Source organism: Magallana gigas, chromosome 5, assembly GCF_963853765.1.
Source record: "Magallana gigas chromosome 5, xbMagGiga1.1, whole genome shotgun sequence".
In the NCBI taxonomy this organism is placed as follows: domain Eukaryota; kingdom Metazoa; phylum Mollusca; class Bivalvia; order Ostreida; family Ostreidae; genus Magallana; species Magallana gigas.
The window spans coordinates 22901451-22926685 of NC_088857.1; the positions used below are offsets into that span (position 1 = coordinate 22901451).

Genomic DNA, 25235 nt, shown 5'->3' on the forward strand with positions numbered 1-25235 from the left:
AAAATGTAACAGTGTGTATTTGTAAAAGAATATTTCTTATACCAGTAATTAGGGCCTCACTCTGTGGACGCCCTATAGTGATCAGTCTGTCCATCCGTCTGTCCGTCCATCCTTCCCTCCGTCTTTCCATCCAATATTGCTTGTCTGGAGCATATCTTCTCTCCCCTTGACCTAATCTGGTTCATACTTCATGCACAGAGTGCCTATGGGCAAAGGGTGTGCAGTGACTTTGAACCATGTTTTGAGGTCTACGGTTAAGGTCATAGCAGAATTATATACAAAATCCTTGTCCAGGGCATATCTTCTCTCCCCTTTGTTCAATCTGGCTCATACTTTACTCACATAGTGTCTACAGCCAAAGGGTATGCAGTGACCATGCGAAAATTCTTTTTTCAGGGCATATATAATTATATACTTTCCACTTAGCCCTATTTGGCTTATACTTCACATAAAGAGAGCTTTTAAGTGAAGGGTGTGTAGTGATCTTGAACTAATTTTCAAGGTTAAATATGAAGGTCATAGCAGAATTATATAAAAAAATGTTGTAGGTCAAGTGTCAAGGTCATATCAAAATCATGCAAAAATCATTTTTAAAAGCATGTATACACTCCACTTAGCCCAATTTGGCTAAGTCTTTACTTAAACGAAGCTGTTTGGTTAATGGAGTGCAGTGAACTTGAACCAAGTCAATGTGAAGGTCATTGCGAATCTCTTTATAGTCAGTTTTAGACGGTAGATTATTTCCCATTTGCTTAATCTTGCTCAGATTGAACAAAAATGCCTGTATCTAAAGGGTAAAGAGATTGAATTAGAAGTCCTATGCCATCTGGAAAGTTTTAGGTCAAGGAAAAGCAACATTCTCTGAAATTCTTTTCATCCTTTTGTCCATTATTTAAGCGGGACCCTTTGAAATGGTCACCATCTCAATGTTGTCTAGTTACTGATTAAAACTTATAGATGTATGTACATGTAAAATGTACCTCATGGTGTACTAGTAATTTCCATTTAAAAAGTATTTCTATATAAACTTTCTAGTGATTTTTTTTTAATAAGTGAATTAAAAAAAAAGAATTTTTAAAGAAGGTAAAAAAAAAGATGTGAGGAAGAGAAAATTGAAGAAATAAAATACCTAAAGTTAGTAAAATAAATTTCAAATTGATAACCTACATTTTAATAGTAAAAAAAGTATAAAAATTGATAAAGTGGTAAAACTGTTAGAAAAAGAATTCAATGTCTTAATTTTTTAATCAGAATAAAAATACCACAGTTTTTTTAAAACAAAATATTTTATAATATCTTGGTTTTCTTTACAGCTGAGCGAGCCAAGCGGAGAAAGACATGGTCTGGGTCCCCGAGTAAGGTCCCTGATCCAGTTCTGGATGCAAACGACTTAGAGGTCGACCGAACCATGGGCAGTATGGAGTACTTGGCCCCCCATCACCGCAGGCAGGAAAACATGTACATATAGGGTCACTGGAGACAGGAAAACATGTACCAGACCAGAAATCTTGTACGTGTACACATGGGCCATCTTACAGATCTTGAAAACCATCAAATTTAGTACAAATGAAATGCAATAGAAAAGTTGCAATTTGTAACGAGAACTTGGACACAAATAGTTTGTTGCAGTTTGTAAGAGCAAGATACAGTTATGCAATTACCTATAAAAAAAGAAAGATATCGGGTTTTCTATGCAGTATTCTGAATTAGGACAATGTGGAAGAGTATGTTCATTTCAAATTTAATTTGAATCTTATTTTCTGTTTAACATGTTTAATGTACGAAGGCCTCTAAATGCCTTTAGTAACAGTGCTAATGAAAGATGAGGGGAAAGTGTTTTCTAAACAAGAGAGGTGGTGTCATGCACCTCTCCAATAATCGGCCATGTTTTTTGACTTAACAGCACTCAATACAATATTTCAATGTAAATTATAATGCACTGTTCTGGTCAAGATAAAGAAAGATAAATGGAGCCAAAGAAATGCTTTTAACAAACTGTGTACTATATGTAATATATAAGCTGTGTACTGCTTAGCTGCCTTGTTTGTGTAAATTTTGCTTCTGCCGTGTGGAGTAGCTAGTGTTTAGTATGTCCTACCTCATAACCAGCTCTGATATGATTTGAGATTATAAGACTTGAGTTGCTGAAAAATTTACGTTCATTCTGTGGTGTTTTTTTTGTCTATGACATAGTATGTAAAAGTTTGTTTAGTGTTGGTGCTGTTTTGTTAACCACAGAATCTTGAATGTCTTGATTCTGTATATTAAATGTGAGAACTAATGAAGGTTGTGTAGATCACATTCAGTGACAAATTGTTCCAATACATTTTTTCTACATTCCGTTATGGGTTTCTTTTGTCAATTTACAAAATAAAACAATTATATCAATATTCTATAACCTTCAGCTGCAATGTATGCAATATATAATGTCGGTAATTTTGACATTTTTTTTTAATACGTGTAGATAAATGTGGTTGTGAAATTGTTGGCACTATTGTTCGATATTGTTGAATATTTAGTATGCCGCATAGCATAGAGTAAATTTTCTATTTGACTTGAATACGATTTATAAAATGTTTATATATATGTGTAATGTAAAGTGTGTCATGTCACAAATGAACAATGCATATCATTGTTAACATAATATCTCATTTACATAAACATTCTTGATATTGTTTCATTGTTGCTATTATTAATTGATACATTTATAATATTTTATGAATTCTATATATTATATTTTTTTCTAAATATATAAAATAAAAAATTAGAAAAATATTACTTTTGGTTTTATTGTTGTTGTTGTTTTTTTTTTTGGAGGGGATAATTTTGGTTATGCAAGTGTAAGGTTTCTGTACGAAACAATCTTCTATGTACTTGGAAGGGGAAATCAATAACAAATTAATACTCTTTTTACCAATTGAGAGGTCAACAAAGAAGCAGGTATGTTTTCTTATAATATTTACCCTAAAATTCAAAAGTTATTCGATATCTTTAGAGAATATGCATACAATATCTTGAATATGTGTGTATGTAAAGTACTAGGTTGTACACCTTTATCACGTTTTCAAAAAAGAAAAATAACTTCAACATTTCGCCATATTTCCCAAGTGTAGTCAAAAATGATGAAATGTACATAGCACATTTTCTGATAGTTTTTTGAAAAGGAAAATGTGTCCGCAACTGTCACCCAGCATGAAATTAATACATTTTGTGAAATCACATGATAAAAATATAATGAGAGTCATCGCGGGCGACCGCTGCAAACATAGTTTTCTATTCAAATAACTATTGAATAAATGGTGTCGTCTGCTTAGTTTTAATAAAAATATGGGAAAATGCGCTCTTTATGACGTCACAATCACCATTATGAAAGTTTAATCAGGTAACTATTTATAGATGAACATGGGTGATATCAGTTTTAATTGCTATAGTGTCAGTAATACCTCTTAGTTAATTTATATAATAAACACAAAACCAAGAGTAAGAATTTTATTTACATGTACAAGAACAGTAAATATACATGTAAGTAACAAAAGGGCGTGTTATGATACTTGTCGCTACAACATTGCACATCATGAAACTACTGTATACATATGTATATGTTTCATAAAGCAGATCAGTATGGTTATTGAGCACTATCAAAAAACACTCTACTTAAACCACTTGTGAGATATATTGGATAAAGACTATATACTGTACATGGAATGCATGATAAATGACCTGATGGCTATAATAGTATATACAGTTTGATAAAAGGTATATATTAATAATCTTTTAGATTCTTTGAATGCAGTAAAATATAATTTAAATTGCCTCATTTACAAAGCTCATTAAGCAAAAACACATTTTCAATCAAACACTATATTGCATGCCATATAGCTAGTGTTATTGTTAATATCATTTCAGTTAAAATTAATTCTTGTAGTGTAAGTGATTGCATGGCTAAAGAAATCTGTTTAGTTTCAAACTGTACTATTTTTCCTAAAATTAATCTTAAAAATTTAAATTATCTTAAGGGATTTCAATTTATACCAGTATCTAATTTATATAAAAATAACTTGAGACAGTTTCACTGTTTCATAATCTGCTTTGCAGGTTACCTTACTCTACCTGGACCTAATTTCCCTAAAAGTTTGAATTAAAACACCCAGTACTACAAAATTGATAGTTTAACAGAATGAAATGTTACAATTTTTCTGGATACTAACATTTCCACATTTACAGTTGGTGTAAATTTTGATTCTACAATGACCTTATTTTCAGTATAAGTACCACTTAAACAGATTCTTGTTAAAAAAAAACAGCACTGCAGGGCTTTTTAAATTACAGGTACTACATACATACCAATACCATTATTCTGTAATTTCTAAGTACAGTAACATTGGATGGTGGCATAATAGTGAGATTCCTGCTAAAAACAATTCCATAAACACTATTAACCTCTACAGTATATTAAAAAAGAAAAAAAACAACAACAGTCACTCTGCAAACAAAGTATCACAGATAAAAACTTCTCTTCATTAAATGTTTTATAGAAAGCTTATATGTACTGAAAATGTCCTCATCTTGAACATAACATACCTGTACAGTAAAACACGCAAAAACTGAAGTCTCTGGAAATTAACAATATGAATGCGTTATAAACGTAATTCTTTATATCCAACATGTATATAATATGGTTAAAGACTATTGGGAAATGAATAAACATGACTTCCCTTTATTATGACATGTTTGCTGTAAGAGTATAGTACAATGCTTGGCTTTACAGCAAAAGTTGTCAGACATCTGTGGCTTGATCACACTGTACATAGTACAAAAAATGTTGATTAAAGAAAAAAGATTGTCAGATACCATACCCAAGTAAAGCAAGAAAATAATTCTAATTAATATTAAAGCTAATTGTAATGAGCAAACAAAACTGTGTCAAATGGGATAAAAAAGCAAAAGATGATTTCATTTGCAAAAAAATGTACATGTACATATATTTCTGTTCCACCACCACATTTGATGTTAAAATGTCCAAACTTGGTACGGCAGTTATCCTTAATAAGCAATGGGACTTTTTTTCTCCAGTGCAAGTATAATCCTTCAGTGACCAAATAGATTTTCATACTACATGTATGGTTTGTTAGCTCACCTGATCCACAGGATCAAACGAGGTGGTGTGTGTTATTTGCAATTTTTCACAAATTACAAAGTTGCACATTCTCTATCTGGTTTGGTATAAAATCAACTTTGTTCAAGCAACTAAATAATCTTACAGGAATATGATAAGAAAATAATTCAAAAGAATTGATGTGTAAAATAGTCATCAATGTTGTGTTGGCAAGATGGGAAGCTGGTCTTGGTTTTTCATTGCTAAAAATTGGTAATAACATCCACTATTTTGGATTTTTCTTTTGTTTTAGTGATGACAAATTTCACTATATAAATGCAAAATGTGGTACTGTTTAAAAAAAAAACACTGCTAAACACATCTTACATATCATGTTTTAAGTACATGTATTTTGTGTTTACATGATCAGATTTTTAAAAACCTTAAAGCGATGAAACATCAAATACACTATGTTACATCACCTAAATCATCTTAAGCAAACATTGAAAGTATCAGAATTCTAAATAAAGATAAGTAAATATTGTACTGCAGTTAAACTGCTATAAAAAAATCATGTAAAAAATTAAATTTTTTCAAATTTTGCTAAAATACATGTGATGATAAAAATGAAATGCTCTACAATAATGTATTGCATATAAAAAATAAAAACTTGACATCTAAAAAATGAAAAACTAATACACATATCGGTAATTGGATCTGATGATGGATCAATATTAGTTATTTTGATGTGAGTTTACTTGGTATATATATGTAGATGTTTAAATCAACACAACCACAACTAAACAATTAATGAAAAGCACTGTCAATATATGTTTACATTTTAGAGAAATACCGCCTCCCCTCTGAACCAGAGATTTGATTCAGTCTAGCAGCTGGCAACTAAAGAAGTTTTACTGTACATAACTACGAGTTACACTCAACATTAAACAATCTGTTGCACTAATTAAATTAACTGTAGTACCCTGAAGGATGAAAATCACATCTCACTTTCTTTCCCCTTTCTACACTATCATATTTCTCTAATACAATCATCTGAGATAATATTGCATGTAACAATTGACATTTCTTGCATTGAATGATATGGATAGAGTAAATAAAGACACATATGCTAAATTTAGCACTGTTCTTCCTTCCACTGATTATAGTAATCATGATCTAGCATTCGATTTACATTTGCTTTAAGGTGGTATGGGACACCTGTCCATATAAATGTGAATAAAAGGACATTATGATCTAAATACGGTTTAGAATTTTTAAATTTTACAATATTTGACCATAAAATACATTTGAAAATGTTTGGAAAGATAAAAATAATAAAAGCCCCAGCAAGAATTGAACTCATGACATACAGGTTAGTAGATAATGCTCTATTTCATTGCACTATGCTGTTAGGTAACATTTTTGGGAAAGAAAACATTTATAAAACTATACTTGATGTTATTGTATTTCAGTAAGATGTATGTCACAGTTTGGAGTGTTTCTTATAATACATGTATTTTAGCATTTACATGTAATTGAAATACATATACCATATACATGTACAGCATAAAAGAATTGATACATAAATTGCTAGAATAAGATTACTGCTTAACAAAGTATGTTCACAGAATTCATTTAACTAAAAGTTGTTTTTTAAAAAAGAACAATATAGAGAGAATTAAGTACCAAATGATAAGTAGATTTGCTTGAGGTACATGTATCAGATGAATTGATTTTATCTCCCGGTACAACTGAACAATTTGCATCACGGCAGTATTTTTACACATAATATATATAGACAACAATAAATCTTATCTCTTAAATCTTCCATGTGTTTATCACATACACTGTACCAGGAATGTAAACCAAAGCAGTTGAACTGCTCAAACTTTAAATGACCCTGTAATTTTTTTTATCACAGATTATCAACAAATCACATTCTCTCATTTTGAAGATTCCAACAATTTTAAAAGCATTCTCACATCTCAAGGCATTAAGATTTTTAAAAGTCCTTTATTTTTCTTCCCTGCCTTCTTGTCCTGCATTTCAGCTTTTGCTTCTGCTATTCTTTGGTTAAATATTTCTGTAATAACAAATTCATATGAATTCAGTTCAAGAGATTTTTTTTTATATCTACTAGTATATATATATATTTTGAAAGTAGACTAGTGTAAATATTGTGGTTTCATCAATATTTCTTGAATAACAATTTTGGTTGTAGAGAGGATCAACAATATTAAATGTTCTTTGCAGTGAAACATCAAATAACATACTGTATTCGTTTGATAGGATCACTGGAAATGAATTCATGCATCTTTGAAACAGTAATTTTCACTTAATCATCGAAAATTGATACCAGCAAATATGAATAAAACTACAGTACATAACTAAAAAATTATTAAGATATGCAATATAAAACTAGTACTTTCATAGCATATTACATGTAATACATGTACAAGTTCCCATCCATGCATGTATATGGATTTCGTGGTAACCTTTTTATATGCAATTACCAAAAATAGTGTACACGTATTTCCAAGTGAATTGATAACAGGAGCATTCTGTATTTCTTTTTCATTACATGTGCATAATTATTAACATATTATTAGTTACTATGTTTTACTCTGTAAAAGTACCCACTCATGTGCTAAAAGAAATGAATTTAAATGTTTCGTCTATGAAGCTTTAAATGGGAGACCATCTTACCTATAGTTTTACTCTTCTTTTTGGCCGATTGGTTTCTCTCGGTCTGTTCTGTGATGAAGACGTCGAACATCTGAGTCTCACAGAACCATTGCAGGAACTGTGCCATGCTGTCGGTGGGAGCATCATGAATAAACTGCTCCTTCTACAACACAATAATCAAAATCTTTATTTCCTGTCACAAGCAGTGGCCTCAGAAAGGTCACTAACAAGAAAACAGCCCATTTATACATGTATTATAACTGAGTAAAAAAGGCAAACTTAATCTTGATTCATACTTTAATAAAAATAAAAATCAGAATCCAAGGGCCCTTACTCCACTATACTCTATCCCGAGTATTTGCTTCCACCACTTTTTGCTTGATATTTCAATAATAGTAAATACCTTTGTGCTCAAACTACGTTCATCCACTAATATGAAAAATGTCCAGATTATCTGTTTTGAAACGCCCCCTCTACCGCTTCAGGTTTCAATACACATCCCAAAATTGAAAGTCTACGGAGATTTTGCATTGCATCAGCCATTACGTTAAAAAATTGCGCGATGTATTCCGAGTGTATTCCGAATGGAGAAAAGATGTAAACATTTCCCATTATAAATCTCCGTAAGAAAATTGTTTTCATTCTTGTGAAATTTTATGAGTGAAAAGGGATAATTGTTCAATGAAGATATCTTGGATATATTCCCTTTCATCGATTTCAATTGTATTTCTTTCACATGTACCGGGGTATGTGTATTTTTATTAAAAATCATCAAAAAGTGATGGAAGCAATAACTTGGGACAGGCTATAAAATTAACAAATTTAAAAACACCAATTTGTCTTAAACTACTACTATGGCATTGTATATCAATTTAAGTGAAAAATTATCATATTACAAGTCAATCAATTCAAAACCACACATCAAAATTCAAACACAATATTATCACAATATAAGAAAATTCTAAACAATTACCAGGAAAACTCGTTTCCCATCTTGTTGCGTAGGGATGTGCTCTGCGTAATGGCCGACTGCCTCCACAAACATGCGTAGAAAGGCCTCTGACATCATCAGATTGGAGGCCATTTTTACATCTGACAAAAGAAATGTGTAAATGTTAAGGTAATGGTATTAAATACATCAAGAACATCATTTGCAAAACAAAGCTCCACCCAATTTGAAAATTCTTTTACATTTTCAATTTTATTTCAGCATGTTTGATAACAGAAGCAAATACCTGCATCTACTTTGCACATGTTTAGTGCAGTTTTCAGAGCTTTTTGAATGTCTTTTGGCAATAACGTTCCCTCGTCTCCCTGACTTTTCAACATTTGTTTCTTGTTCAGGTCAAAAATTACAATCTACGAAATTTATGAATTCACATCAAACACAGTAAATCTATTAAAACATTACCATATATTGTTTTTCTCTTTAAAGCAATCATATTTTTCTTTACTTCATCAAATAAACAAAAAACGAAATTAAGACATTCTTCTTTCAATTAACTTCAAGTACATTTACATATATATGTACCACTCAGTAGATGCTTATCTAATTAGTAAAAAATTGTTCCAATTAGCAAGAACTTGAATAGTAAATGTATTGATCGAATGTATAAATGTATTATTTACATAAACTATAAACAACTTTATGTGCTCCATAATTATAGCTTAAAAGTTACTCAAGACATGAATATTGGCCGGTACACATAATTAATCTTTGGGTATGTAAATTATTTCTTTTTATAAAGTTAGATAATATTAATCTTTATGTGTCCTTCCATTACGTCGTAATTGGTTACATCAATAAGAAACATTTGGTAATATTCAAGGAAAAGCCAAAACAACTTAAGGCAAATTAACAGAACTACTTTTTTATTTTAAATTTCATAATACAATTCTATATATACCAGTAGATAAAAAGCTGCATTGAAAATATCAACAAAACCAAGATGATATAAAAAAGCTGATGAATGGGAACAAACTTTAGATAATTCAACAAACGCATCCTCTGCATTTCTCTTTATGATGTTGTACAGAATGTATTTTGTGTCATGTTTGTGGATTATCTTTAGTTCATGTATATGTTTACTTCATATTTAGACAGATGCGTAGCAGTTGCGTACATACTTTGGCAGAGGTGGGAAATGATTTAATTGAATATCATAAGGGATTTTTTTTTTTACTATATCTCTTCATTAAACAAATAAAATATACAAGGAAACAGTAAAATCTGAGGGTATGGTAGTCATGACAATGTTATCTAAACTTTACCTCTTTAGTTAATTTCTGAAAACACATTTGATACAAATCCTTATAATACTGTGAATAATATTAAGACATTACAACACCCAATTCATCACATTAGATTTATTTTTATAGTTAGAAACGCATTTATTGAAGGTGTCACAACATGTGTTTCGATCGAACATGTGTTTACCTGGTGATTGTAATGAAGACTACCAATTAGATTGGTTATTATACTTATACAAAACCCGTTCTCAATTTGGTGCAATCAGATGTTTCCCCACCCACCTGCCTTCACAATAAGTCAAAACGAAAATGCATATCATTCTAGTTGCATAAAAGTAATGCATACTCAATTAAAGGGGCATGGTCACGATTTTGGTCAAATTTTATTTTTCTGTTTTCATTATTTACAATGCTTTAGGAATGCTTTTCTAATGATCAAATGAAATTTGGGTGCCATTCATTGAGAATGCTTTTCTAATGATCAAATGAAATTTGGGTGCCATTCATTGAGTTTTAAGCAATATACAGGGCTCGGAATTCTTCGTCATGTAAACAAAGCTCGTGCCCTGTTTTTGTTTACATAGGTTCAATATACCAGTAAAAATTTTTTTTAAAGTGATTTTTATTTGTTCTTATTTATCTAAGCATAAATAAACAGTTCCTAACGATTAAATTACACATTCATTTTGTGTCTAAAACTAGAATTTTCACTTCAACAATCAAAAAGGAAACAAAAGTTTTGTTTACATAGCGAAGAATTGTAAGCTCTGTAACTCACTTATGACTCAACAAATAACACTCAAATTTTGGTTGCCTTTTTAAAATGCCTTACTGAAGCATTGTAAACATTAAAATCGAAAAAATAATTTTTGACCAAAATTGTGACCATGCCCCTTTAAAGTGAAGCTCTTTCTTTGGAAGTTTGAAAAGGTCCTTATTCCTTAAAAAGTTATGAAATAAGATACCTTAAATTTACACATATGCGGATAATAGGATAAAGACAGGGAGGTCTAGCCCTCCCCCTCCCCCTCCATTTAGAAAATTCAAACTTAAGTATTGTGGATTTAAAAATCTTAATTTAACAGTGTGAAGAAGTTCCTAAACCCTTCAAATGCTGACGAATAAGAACAACTTTAACAAGTTAGCATTACCTCACTGATGGGAAGTTTTTGAACATAGGGTAGATGGGAGGACAGAATGCCGATTATGAAAGGCGTGGGTGAACATGTGACATCTAACATGGACTCCGGTAGAACGGGGATGTAGGTGTGCTGCCATCGGAACGGGTACAGCAGGGCAACTAAGGCATGGATTGTCTGAGATAAAATGCTGTCAACAGAATTTGAAAGAAGAAATTAAACATTTGTGTGACATTCAAAAAAGAAGTCATCTTGAATTACAAGGTGTGGTCAGGTGTTTTATTTTGTCATGTTTACTTACAATAATAAAGACTGTATATTTACATGTACTGTCTAATCAATTTACAGTGTGTAATGACAATTACCTGAGATTTTTGGCACAAAACAAAATGCTTCTCTCCAGCAGCATGCAAGAGAAAAGCTTCAGGAGCTTGTCTACTCCTAGCTTAGATAACAGGTACTCTCTATTCACCTGAGTGTAAAGAAAACATTTAATTTACAGTACTTCCCAAATGTAAGGCTTTGATGAATCTGAATCAACAGGAATGTGTGAATGACATTGACACGTAAAACATTGTTATGTTTTGTCTATTCTTACATTATCTACACGGAAATCCTCAGGTCTGGATAACAGAATTGTCCCTGTGTCCCAGTTTTCATCCTGAAATCAACCAAAAATTTGACACATGAACTGTATATCCTTCATATACATGATCACAAAATCAGAATTTACAGAGACAAAAATAAATTGCCTGATGATTTCAGCAATGTGTATAAAATCGCAAGGTTGACTTGCTTTCTTACCAGTGTCCTGACTTGCACCACTTTCCCAGGTTCGGGTAAAGGTCTACCAAATGCTGCAGACAGCAATTCCTTGGCCAGATCTACTGATTTATGCCGACACTCCTCTGCAGCATCCAACAACTGCGACAAACAATAAAAAAATTTTATCTGCATGTAGTTTCAAATTTTTTTCTAAAACCAATTTATAATACTAAATGATAATTTGTTTTTTACTTATTTTATCTATTTTAATTTACTGTGAAACCACAGGCATCTGTTATCAATAAGAAAACATTGGAAAGCTAAAGGGCCGATATTGGTTTCTGTCTTAACAAAAAGCATATCGATTTTCGTTCCACTTCTTGATTTTAGGCCATACACAGTAAACTCTTAAGTTCTAGTTTTCATTAAGTAAAGGGATTAAAAAAAAGTATCACAGTCATTGTCTGAGCAGTATGAGTTATGGAGGGTTTTTTTTCTTTATTATCTTTAAATTCTATTTTCAGTTTACTTTCTATAATACAATACATGTACTTTATATGCGTTTATTTACAACCAGGGATATATTAGCACCTATCGAAAGTCTCGTACGACGTGATTTCAAAGGTCACTTTATGCATCAATTTTCTTTTATTTTATTGAAAACATTCACACAATATCCTTTAAAATATAAAGAATGTGTTATTTTACTTCATTCCTGTATTGGATCATAATGACGATGATTAAATTCTCACATATCCCGTGTCCACAACGACGTTAAAATAGAGTATTTATTTTCCTTATATCCCATTCAGATTTAAACATGATAATTCAAAATTTATGAAACAGCTAGATTCATATCAACAAGAAGAACACATTTATTTCTCTAGTAAAACAATACCCATGGACTTTAAATAGGCGTTGGCGTTATTTACGTTCTAAAGTTAAAATTTTTTGTACCTTACGCCATGTGGGGGTATTTTATGCGGTTTTAAGCTTACCGTGTAACTAGCGAATATTTCCCCCATGCTTAAATAATCAATTTAATAGTAACTGTAAACGATGCTCCATACCTCATTGTACATACTGAACGCATCCACTGGACTAATGATACAGATCACCTCTGGGAGACCCGCCTTACTGCAGAATGGCTACAAACAACTCCACAGAATGAGTACAAAATCAACAAAGACTAAACTGCCTTAAATTTGCATAGAATTCAGCAATCATTATATTCAAATTTGAAACAAAGCATCTATTGCACTAACAACTGTAAATGCTCTTAGACTATTAAACTTCCTTTACATTATACATTTTTATTAGACATAAAATCACGGTAGAAGCACATAGTTCTATGCACTCTCACCCCTTTGAATATACTTTTCAACCTACATGTATTACAGGCCATAAGGGTATGTAGCACGTAGTATATCAAACAACTAACACTTACCACCATTCTTCTACAGTAGCCATACACTCTTTCTCCCTCTACATTGGTCAACACAAATGAATAGGACTCACTGCAAGAGGGAAGTTGACATGTTTATAACTCTATCAAAATTAAATATCCCCATTCATTTGTTTGTGAACCAAATATATATGCATGTAACATGAAATAATAGAGATCCCTATACAAGTTTTCCTATTGTTAATTTTAAAGTACGGTAAGTTACATGTACAACATGAATTTGTACATTTATCAAGAGTATAAAGGGTTTATTTCACTTGGTCTTGGGAATAAGCATACATGTGCTTTTTTTAGCAATAACAGGAAATTTAATCTAATTTACAGTTCAACTTTTGTTTTCACTATTGTAAATAAGCTCTTGGCATACAGAGGATATAGAAAATTTAACAAAACATTAAATGAGATGTAATAAATTAATCTAAATTTGATAAGAATGAAAGATTGCGAGAGTTCAGGTATGCATTTCCTTATCTAGCTAAATATAATCATAATTGTGGCTTATATACCGAAAAATTTCACATATTAGCTGTAAACTTATTACTGACAAAAATGCCCTTCACATCTTTCAATGACCTTGACCTTGTGTTACCTTGGAGCAGCAGCAGATGCTGATTTGACATCAAACTCCTCAGCATCTGGGAAACAGAAAGCAGGAATGTTGGCATTGCTTTCAACCTGAAAATAGATATTTCAGAATCAAAACTGCAACAGTAACAGGAGTTTTTATGCTGCACTGGTAAAACTATAAAGTAAATGTATTATAAATTTCTGTGCAAGATAATTTGTAAAAATATGTCTAATTGTTTTATATTTGTGGGAAACAAAGTGAAACTGCTAAAGTAAAATTAATGTACTATCGATCACTCCTAGCATTTGAATATCAGTTAATGCACATAAAATACCCAAACACACTTTTATTTTCAATTTGATGAATACATGTAGGTTTCATCTTTAACATTTATATGTTGAGCAAACCTGAAGATTATCACTCAAATACATAGAGTAAAGAGGGAAAGTACTAATAAGAAAACTACGGTACAAGTACATGAGTACGCTATAATTAGTCATCCAGATACTAAGTATATCAGTAAATCTGTACTCAGGTTTTTGTGGTTTTAACCCCCCCCCCCCCCCAAAACAAACTGCATGACAAACATCACTTAAGTACAATGTCTACAGAAAATACATGTACTGTGATTCTAGAAAGTGTCAAATACATACAAAATACATAAAATATGTAACGCTTTATATGAATTAAGATGAAAGTTCATTGCTGTTTCTAAAAAATGAATCTAATACTCAAATTCAAGTATCAATAGATCATATTTTACAAAAATGTGAGCAAGATTTGCAAGGATAAGATGCTGGTTCAGGTATTTATAAAAGACATTTCGTGAAATTTCACTCACTCACTGGAAATGAACTACTAATCAAAAAGATATTCAAACATAATTGATTTATTTAGATATGCATGCTGACAGTACATGTATTACGTACATGTATTAGCCAATGTAACATGTAGAGGATAGGTCATATCTGTTCACCTTGCATGGTGGTGATGTTATTTAAAAAGTAATTTAAAATATCTCAAAGTCATCGATACACATGTATCATAACCTTTTCAAAAAGATATATTTCAGCGAGAAGTTATTTATCACAAGTTTGTTTATCAAATAAAGTACTGGTAAACTTCCTTGTCAGTTAACGGTAAGTGTTTTCCTCCAAGCAACCATATTCATGTACACATATTCAACCAGTATGACCAAACCCTACAAACATTTTAAGGGTCTCCCCACCAAGGCACTCTCATTGTTTAAACTCCTCATCTCCACTGCTGATTGAAGCAAATTTAACATGAACAAGTGAAATGAAAAAAATTTAGTTGTCTTATTATTCTTTTATTATTTGGCACCATCTCCAGATATTGTTCATATATACACTGTTCGTGACATTGTCTATTTCATGACGTCAATGTTTTTTATATCTGTTACAATTTAAAATCGATTGAAGAGCCGATCAGGCGAAAGCAATTTGGATTAAAGGACTAAGTGCGGTTTTATGCAATTTTTGCCCCCCAAAATCAAAGTTTTAGAAAGAGCTTTAAAATAAGATGAAAGATAGTTAAAATCATATTGGAAATAAAGGTGTAAAAGGTTATAACCACAGTGACGTCATAACGTAGAAATGACGTCATGAATATTGCATTATTTTGATAAATTGATGTTTTGTAGCAAAATATGGGTGTTTTCCGATGGTTTTTCGACTGGGAAACATCGAGCGCAGGCTTGCTCAATTACCATTTTTTAGTATAATATGTATAACTATCTGAAGAAAAACATGTTAAAATTGCACTTGAGCAGACCTGCGCTCTATACTTCCAAATGCAAAATATAGAGCAAAAATGAGAATATCTTCATTTGTTTGCAACTTTGCGGGAATTAGGTCATTTAGGTGACGTCATAGATAAATAGCGAGTGAGCAATGATGACTTAAATCAAGATTAAAGTAAAAGGCATCCTCTTTACAATGATTTGTAAAGATTTCATTTTTATACGATACTATTTAAAAAATGGTTGAAATCGGGGGCAGATATTTGACCATACCGCACATAGTCCTTTGATAGAAATGAAGTATTGTGGTATCGTCTGCTAAAAACTTTCTTACTAGTATATAGTTACCTATACCTAGGATTTATTCGTTTATATACCATATATATATATATATATATGCTGGCATAGCAGGATTGTGGTATTATTTCTCAAAAGGTATAACACAAAAATGGAATGAACGCAATACAGAAAAGGGAAATAAAGTTATAACAAAAACACATAAAGGGCAGAAAAGGGTAACTGCGAAATTGAACTGTGCTAACATAAAATGATTTGAATAACCAATCTGGAATACACACATCAATAACATGCTTTATGATATTGATACTAATCCAATGAATTGAAGTTTATTACTGACAGATTATCAACACCTAGAAACACCAAATCAAAATTAAACATGCTTTTGAGAACAACCCTAACTCTACATGCATGTTTTGACACTTACCCTTTGTCTACAGATTGACAGTTGGCCGTCAGTGTCAATCTGTAGCTTTCCCTGATAGGCATACAAAAAAGAGCACAGTGACAGACAGTTTGAATTTTTCTTTAATAAAGTTGTGAAATATCTGAACACAATTTCCAAAGCAAGAAAACTGGAAAATATTGAAATACGGTACAACATTCAAATATTAACATTATCAAAAATAGCCCCACCCCCACCAAGAAAAAATTTACCCCCTCCCCCTCCTCTCGCTTGTAAAATCTTTTTACATTTACCAAATACATGTACTTGCAGAAATCATGCAGAAAATAGAAAAAAAAATGCATTAATCTGGCAGAGCTGTTGAAAATTTTATGAGAAATGTCAGTCTGACTTGAGATTACAAGTTTTATACATAATTCAAGCTCCAGCCAATAATCAACACTTTTTATATTACATGCTCAGATTGCGAGATTCAAGTGTTTCAATTAAAGTCAACTTCCTGAAGCACAAAATATCATCTTACGGTATCTGTTGTTTAATAATGGAAACGATTTAAATCTCCTAGTATAATTATTTTTACACGAGCCTCTAAAAATATATCCTTTTCTTCCTGATTTTTTTCCAGACTGTCAACCTGTCACTAAATTTAAATTTTCTATGAACAGACAAAAAAAACCAACATTATTTTTGTTAATTTTAATATTTATCTATTTTAAAATGACCAAAAGTTTGTACAGCTTAGTTTTCTATCTTTGTTTATGGGTTAATTTGAGGAACATATATTTTTCTCTAGCTAATAATTCATTGTTTCTTTGCCAGAACTGCTCAGACACCTATTAAAAACATCCATTAAGATGCCATGTTTTTCACCATCACAGTTTTCCAATCCCATCAATTAAATTATCAATTTCATATTGGTCATTTGGACAAGTGTTTTTGCCTAAGAAATAGATTTTGTCCAGACAATTTCTTAAGGTATTCGATGTATAACGACCACATTTTGTACATTATAAATGAATGGTCCTATATTCTTAATCATGATATCATTTTGAAGGTGTGTAAAATAAACACTCCACCAGAGGAATTTTCAAAATTTTGATTATGGTCCAACTAATTACACCTTGAATTTTGCATTGAAGTCTATGGGCAATTTATGTTTTATTAAGATATTGTAAAAAGTAACTTAAAATTCATAAAACTCTTTTGGTTAATACATGCATAAACCTTCTCTTTATTTAAATATGAAATAAAATGAATCATTTACCACAGATATTTTGACGAAATTAAAATTTTCTTTTTTTCATCAAGGGGAGATAACTCTTTTAAAAAAATAAAGTGCAAAATGACCGGCTCCTTATAGGTTGTCAGTCATGTGAATTTGGTTCACTTCACTTTAATAGTTATCAAGCAATACATATTTAACTAGTTTAAAATGCTTTGAAATTGTTCAATATCCCTTCATTATACATGTACATTGAATACCTTAAGTGGTTTTCTTTCGAAAAATTTCAGATGACTATACATGGCACTTACTAAGTCTGGGAATTTGTAGATGATTTTCGGTTGAAATGTCTTGTAGTCGTCGTTCGTATGTAGTCCCACGATGAGACAGAAATCAAACATCTGGTTGTACGTCTGGGTTTGAACCTTCTGAGCTCTGCGGATACTTTTACTCTAAAAAGTAACACAAAAACACAATAAATAACAGACAAAAACTTAACAAGGATTTTATTGATTAAATTTGCAGGGGTATAATTATGAAACTGCAACACAGTAATTATACTGAATTTTTGTTACCGTATTTTTTCTAACACTGCCACAATGGTTAAGTCTCTTCTTGATCTCATTTTCATCTACCAGGCTGTCAACATCTGAGGTATAACAAAATTAACATGTGATATTTAATAACATATCTATTATTTAAATGTAGATTTCAAAAAAGGCACTGCATATTAAACACAACAAGTATGGTTTACTGTACATAATATACTGACCAGAACTTTCCCCGGCTGATTCTGTCTTGTGTTCACCTTTCATATGGCGGACAACAGCAAATGCTAGGTTGATTTTCATCTTCACCTATGCATGAAGAAGAAATATTGTCAGATCAATGAAAATATCTTACTGTAACAAATACTCCATAAAAGCTAAATTAAATGATATTATATCTAAGCTTTGAGTGCAAAGAGATTTGATGCTGTTATATGTTACCTTATTATTCCAATTATCATATTGAAATGATGTTATAACTATGAAGAGATTATTTGTATTTGATCCTGAGGGGGAAAAAAGTTAAAGTACCATATGTTTACCTTTAATTTTTTATTAAAATACTGTAGATTTCTAATTAAATGGGAGGAATTAATTAATATCTGCGTAAAATTGCGAGAAGCACATCTCGCAGATTTAAAAATCTCACTTTTATTTTTCCAACAGATGCTAAACTTAATGAAACAATGATAAAAATTTGGCGTTCAAGATTTGGTGCAAAACAGTTGAATTGCAGAATAAGTACTCAAGTATAAAGTAAACTTGTTTAATATAATTTGGCACCATATCCCTTCACCATCAAGTGCTATCACAATGTACCCATATATCCAGTTTTTTTAGGGGGTAGTTGAGATTACTTGCAGTTTTCAATTTTCATTCATTAACTTTACACTCTCTCCATAATCATTTTAGTATTGCAAGGAATAAAAAACACAGAAACGATATCAGTGTGTGCCATAAAAAAACAGTAAAGTAAGAATCAAAAGTAATATTGATAAATAATGGATGCATTTTGCAAATACATATGTAACAAACACTATTGATTTAATTACTTCATTTTTTGTAGAATTAATATTTTTTAATTAGGCCACAAAGTGGGGAAAAATGATATACATGTACTTGAGATATTTTATAACTGTGTGAAAGAAGGTAACTATACATACTGTGGAATCATTAGATTTCGTGGTGGCTCAAATTTCGTGGAATTCGTGGGTACCTCTCATCCACGAAATAACATCCACCACGAATTGATAAATTTGGGTAATAAAGTCATATTTCCTTTTGTAGATATATAAGAATACATGAAATTATGTCCCCACAAACCTGTAAATTTTAAGACATCCACGAAATTTAATGATTCCACAGTATGTGAATCTTTAAATAGGACTTATGTTACTTGTACATATTAATGTACATGTATGAGGATCGAGAAACATGACACTGGGTTAACACATGAGTTAACATGTGTAAACAAAGAAGCACAAAGCTAACGAACACATGTGTTAACACATACATATAAAAGAAAGAACTAATAACATGTATTTATACCAAGGAATAACATGTGTTAACTTGATCTAAATGATGAAAAACATGGGTTAACACATGTTTTAAACTAGTAATCTAAACTATAAAGATAAACATAGAATAACTGTTAATTATCACTTTTAAATGAAGGAACATATATATGAGTTGACATACATGTATAAAGATTGAAAGGAACATATTGGTTAACATGTTGATGACAATACAAAACAAGTGTATGGCTACTACAGATACATGAGCTTGTGCACCAACCTTTTCTGCATTGGACTATATTATGTAAATGCACATGTAATATTAAAAACTCTTGTAAAAGCAAGAAATAAAATGTTATGGAAATTTTTTAATCATAAATAAATGTCTAGTGCTCTGGTTATAGTTCTGGTGTTGCAATCAATGAGGGGGAAAAACAAGTCAGAAAAATGGTGTCACTAAATATGAAGCTTGTAGTCTGATTCCAGCATCATAACTGGGAAAATGTAAGTTGGCTTCTGTAAAAAGGTTTCAGGGCTAGAAATAATCATTCTTTTCCACTGGTCACATAGGCTATCAAACAAAATCATTACTGATTTATGATTGAGAAATTCAACTTTCCCACTGGACTAATAATTATGGAAAAATAACTATATGGCCCCCAAGGGTTAAAGCTCTTCACATGGCACTAGCTTTATTTTTTTTAATCCAAAATTTACTGGCCCAAACCATTTGCCCAACAATCATTTTCATTATAAGCACTGAAAATGAACAGGACTAAATTTGTGTCTTACGTTTTGTAGTTTCTTCCAGTTTTCTCGGGCCGTGGCTCGCTTAGGTTTGATGCCAGGTTTTAACTTCTTCAGCTGCTTCATTACAGCATGGCTGATTGGACGACAAATCTGCACGGCGAAATATGACAATGATATATCAAAAGAAAGTGTATCAATTTGCATACTACATGTATTACAATTCTGAATAAAATTTGTCAACTTGTAGACTAAACAACTATTAGTGAAACAATATATTTCAGAACTAATTCGTACAGCTACTTTTAAATGCTCCTTGCAATTTTTTCCATTAGAGCTATAAAGAAGGACTGTTATAATTTTTATTGATTTCATTTAACAAGGTAATTTGTATTTTTAACATATAGGTCTCTTAAATGTGTAACAGGAAACTCAACTATAACCAAGTTTTATATCACAATGAAAACTCTCTTCCAGTGCAGTGCAAGCTGGAAGGCTATCAATATATCACAAAATACTATGCAAGTTAATAATACCCCTTTTCTGTATGATGTTATCGAGAACATATATCTAGTTTCAACTCTTTCTTCCTCGAAATGATGCATGAATGTTAGCTAATAAGGCTTTAACATCCTTTTTAAAAATAAATACAGCATAACTATATTTTCTGAAGGTGCCTTTTTTTTTCTTTTTTTTTTTTTACATTTTATACAATAGGTACCAGTGCATTTATTTTCTGTGATTTCTTAATTAGTGGCTATAACTATAATAAGGATTGTACAACAAACATTTTTGAGATTGAATAATTTTGCGATTAGATAATACAAAATTTTGCAAAAACTAACTTCTCTCAGATCCCTCAGAAAAAATCCACTTAAATGGTACTTTGCATATATTTTTGCCCTTGAAATTCTATCAAAAACAAATTTATTTAAGACAAACGTACCCCTCCAGTTGTTGGATATGTATCAAGGGAAGCAGAATTCCCCAGCGTTTTATGTGTGGGCGACCCCAGGGGCATAGCATACCCTGCACTGTCCACATATATCTCACTGTCATCACGAAAGTTAACTGTCAAGGCGGGATCACAATACACTGGATTTCCCATCAAACTGTCCATGCTAAGGCTACGTTTAAGGTTGGAGGAACCATTTCTGGCAATGGATGTGGTTTCCGGTGGTGCAGGTGTGGGTAAATCCCAATGCTTGATATTGCTAATACTGAAGTCACCACCATTCACATCTTCGTAAATATTTAGACTAGACAAAGAAAAAGGTTTATGGGGCAATTCGCCTTGAACACTTGATTCCTCCTTACTGATGGATTCCCCTGAAATTGTCACAGGTCGAACTCTTGGGGGAGGAGGTCTACTAGGTCGGGCCATTCGGATTTCGGGTTTAGAATGTGAATCTTTGTGTGAAGGTTTAGTGATCTTTTTGTACACAGGTGAATCTCCTTCATCGGGTACATCATCATAAAGTTGGAAAGTTACACCTTGTTTCTTCAGTTGCATGTATTCATCATGTGCACCTGTTCTTGGGGGTTTCTTGGGAGGAGGTTGGGGTCGAGCATTCACCTGTTTGGCTGGGGAACCAATAAGTTTGCTAACCGGGCGTTGGTCCCATGCTTCACAATACTGTGAGTTGCTGTCTTCGTCTACTGAAGGTTTCTTTCTTTTAATGACTTCACTATACACTGGTCCTTCTTGTTCCTCAGACCCTACACTTGGGGGACGTGAAGTAGGTTTTGATGGAGGAGCAGGTCTAGGGGGAGGGGTACTTTTTACATTTGTCACTGATGGAGAATCTCCCGATTCAAACATTTGTGTTCTACGCTGCACAACACTACCAGCAACTGACTTGCTTTGTTTCTCATTTTCCTCTTCAGATGATACACTTGATGCTCTTGGAATAAGTTTCTTTTTATCACCAGGTGTTGAAAGACTTGGTTTTCTTGATATGGGAGGTTTTTCATTGTTATCCTTTGTAAAACTAGGTTTCTTTGATAAAGCAGGTTTTGCAGGGGTCAACTTTTGAGGGCTTGGTTCTCTAGGCCTGGGGTTTGGAGGAGTATTGAGATTTTCTCCATTCCCTTTAGCCTCAAATTTGTTCAATACTTTTGACAGTTTGGGGGAAGAACTAGGGATGAATGCTGCACTTCTGGGACGTACTCCTTCCCTGTTCATTGCTCTCCTTGGAGAGTCAAGAACTGTTGTTGTTGGCCTCTCATGAACAGGACTTGAATGTGAAGGAGGTTTAGATCTAAGTTGAACACCATTTTCTGCTACTTGTGGACTCTCACTATCCGATTCAAATCTCTTGCGTATGATGTCTAGTTGACCTGGTGGGAGTTGTCTTATGCTACTAGCAGGATCCTCCTCAGACATTCTAAATGCTTCTGACAGTATGTTTAATTATTCAGAACCTCATCACACATAATCCCTGATTTTACACAACTCTTGGCTGTGAAATTACATCACTAGAAGTGGGCAGTCAACAGTCAGCCAACCGAGACCTGTTGATAGAAATAATAAACAATCAAACATTTTCAGGAACAATAACGTTAAATCTTGAAAAAAAATCACAAAATATTTACGTAGGACCTCGGCTTTTATAGGCCTAATCAACATCTAATTATCATCAATTTTGCTAAATTAGTCGTTTTGAAAGTACACTTTTTCTTAGTGCATTGCAATATACAAAAGTTTGTGACTTCTAGAAAGTTAAGCATCTAATTCTCTCCTTACTTTAAGAACTAGATCTTTTCAACACGCTTCACATAATTTTTATAACATCCCGGTTTGTTGTCATAAACTATTTTCCATCCTCTGTTAACTTCACTTCCGGTGCCATTAAAACTCAAAATTAATAGAGGCTTCTGTTCCGGAAACAGAGAATCGGGTTTTTTTGGAAGAGTTTTGTGAAAATTCTTATATTACCTTCCTACTCCTTTGCTGTATAATTATGATAATTATTCCACTAGCTTCTCTGCCAAGCACATACCCACTTACCGCCTCGATATATAAAACAGGAAGTAAGCAGGATATGATCATACACGGAGTAATATAACGGCCCCTGACTCCACTCTCATAATAAAATAAATATATACATACATACATGACCCAACCTCAAGTGGGTTGTCTGAAAATCGAGGATGACAAAAGCGAGCGATTCATAACACATGTTGTGTAAGTTATAGAGGAATATTGCTTTACGATCTGCTGAACATATTCGATTACCCAATTCGTATATAAAAAATAAAGAATGTGGGCGCTTAAGATGTAGATTCGGCAGGAATCTGGGCGCACAAGGAGAGTGAAAATTTCATCAATTAATTTTGAATATTTTTCGAATTATAACCGTTATTTGGTTTCTGTTGGATGTGGAATGAGTGGAAAAATATTTGAAATGCAAAAGGTTTTATTATAATATGGGTCTAAATATAGCAACAGGATGCAATTCGTGCAAAATCCTACTTATTTACAACTGTTTTTAAATGATTTTGTTGTCTCTGGGTCTTCTCTCCACAAATTTGAAACGTGTAAAGTTAACATATTTCAACATTTAAAATGTCGCTTTTTAAAAAAAGATGGAGAGATGACTCAGAGATGACTAATTATGTACGTTTTCAAATTATTTTTTGAGGGATAAAAAACAAAGTCCATTGATATGACAGTGTTGTTTCAAACAGCACTTTATAGAGCATATATTGACAAGTCTCGCATGGCTCAGTGGTTTCGTCCTGGATTGGTGAATACATACTTTCAGTGTTTTGGGTTCAAATCCAACTGGTGGTTTTTTTTTTTTAAATAGACTTTTTTGTTTTAAATGTTTGTTATTATAACATGATGTTGAATTATAATATACCGGTATATTTTAATTTGTTATTATTGATTTCTAGATCTGCTGTATGAACACTATAAAAAAAATTCTTTTGTTATTACTAGTTTTTTAGGATATACACAATATAACTTCATTAAAATATGTTTGCATTAAAATTTCCAACTAGTTATCGGTTTACCTCTCATTGCCATTTTTTGAAAGCTTTGTGAGTTTTTTTTTTATAACCGGAATAGCCATGTACTTCGACTCTCAACATAATATATTTTTGTTGAAACCTGTACATAGCCTTTCGAGGTTATAGACATTTAAATCCTAATTGATTCGTGTCGAGGATTCCTGCAAACTTACCATCTTGTGCGCTCACTTTCTTTTTGTTTTTTTATTTTATTTAAAAAAAAAAGAAATGCAGTTTCATTTCCTTCTATCGGTGCCTGTCTAATGGTGGTGTATTTAAAAGGTTTATTATTTATTATATAAACAGCATGTTATTCCCCGTTTTCGTACATTAGAATAATAACATTTATACTGTTACAAAAAATACAAAATTCTAATCCTAATGAAGTTGTTCTGGTCTTCTGGGTTACTTGAAATTGAAGAGAACACATTTTTTTTGCCGATTTCTCCATAGGAAAGGATTTTTTGGAGAAAAAAGAATTCATATTTTATGATAGAATTGAACCAATATCACCAATAACGCCATTTTATACTTGTCCAGTGAACATGTGCGGATTTAGAGTGGGGGCGCTCCCCCCCCCCCCAAAAAAAAAATAATTTAAAATTCACATTGTAAAATTACAGAAAATAGGATTCTGACCCCTCCCCCTTTGAAAACTTTTCTGGATCAGAGCGTGAGAAAAGACACTTTAAAGATGATCACTTCATATATAGCAACGCTTTAATAATATATGATTAATACATATACTAGAACTT

At 32.0% G+C, this 25235-nt stretch overlaps 2 protein-coding genes across 22 annotated transcripts in view; one reads left to right on the forward strand and one right to left on the reverse strand.

Moving 5' to 3' along the window:
* LOC105324266 (pleckstrin homology domain-containing family A member 7) overlaps nucleotides 1-1653 on the forward strand; it is a 33719-nt gene extending 32066 nt beyond the window's left edge. For 15 of the 18 annotated variants that reach the window (XM_034478627.2, XM_034478660.2, XM_034478664.2 and 12 more), the window contains one exon: nucleotides 1314-1653. In XM_034478627.2, coding sequence (XP_034334518.2) covers nucleotides 1314-1468 — 155 coding nt within the window. In that variant the 3' untranslated portion in view covers nucleotides 1469-1653. The remainder of the gene's footprint in view (nucleotides 1-1313) is intronic. The other 3 variants (XM_034478642.2, XM_034478640.2, XM_034478648.2) reach the window with 2 other exon arrangements.
* Nucleotides 1654-3475: 1822 nt separating this feature from the next.
* LOC105324425 (DENN domain-containing protein 2B) lies at nucleotides 3476-23538 on the reverse strand. Of its 4 annotated transcripts, none has more exons than XM_066083972.1 (19): nucleotides 23402-23538; nucleotides 21410-22977; nucleotides 20509-20616; nucleotides 19997-20011; nucleotides 18427-18511; nucleotides 18230-18303; nucleotides 17966-18106; nucleotides 16454-16504; nucleotides 13989-14074; nucleotides 13382-13451; nucleotides 13005-13082; nucleotides 11974-12093; nucleotides 11768-11830; nucleotides 11535-11641; nucleotides 11182-11359; nucleotides 9016-9139; nucleotides 8754-8872; nucleotides 7802-7943; nucleotides 3476-7178 (listed from the first exon to the last, which is right to left on the reverse strand). In XM_066083972.1, exons 2-19 carry the CDS (start codon nucleotides 22847-22849, stop codon nucleotides 7081-7083), a joined length of 3099 nt encoding a protein of 1032 aa, XP_065940044.1. In that variant the 5' UTR covers nucleotides 22850-22977; nucleotides 23402-23538; the 3' UTR covers nucleotides 3476-7080. The 4 variants fall into 4 exon arrangements, with proteins under 4 accessions (XP_065940044.1, XP_065940043.1, XP_034334618.2 ...); XM_066083971.1 differs by lacking the exon at nucleotides 23402-23538 and adding an exon at nucleotides 23210-23367; XM_034478727.2 differs by lacking the exons at nucleotides 19997-20011; nucleotides 23402-23538 and adding an exon at nucleotides 23210-23367.
* Between the last annotated feature and the right edge of the window lie 1697 nt (nucleotides 23539-25235).

Coding starts and splice junctions, on each gene's coding strand:
- LOC105324425 (XM_066083972.1), bottom strand. CDS start 22,849: ATGTCTGAGGAGGATCCTGCTAGTAGCATAAGACAACTCCCACCAGGT. Junction 20,617..21,409: donor CATATCCAACAACTGGAGGG/GTACGTTTGTCT, acceptor TTCGCCGTGCAG/ATTTGTCGTCCAATCAGCCA. Junction 18,304..18,426: donor ATCAGCCGGGGAAAGTTCTG/GTCAGTATATTA, acceptor GTTATACCTCAG/ATGTTGACAGCCTGGTAGAT.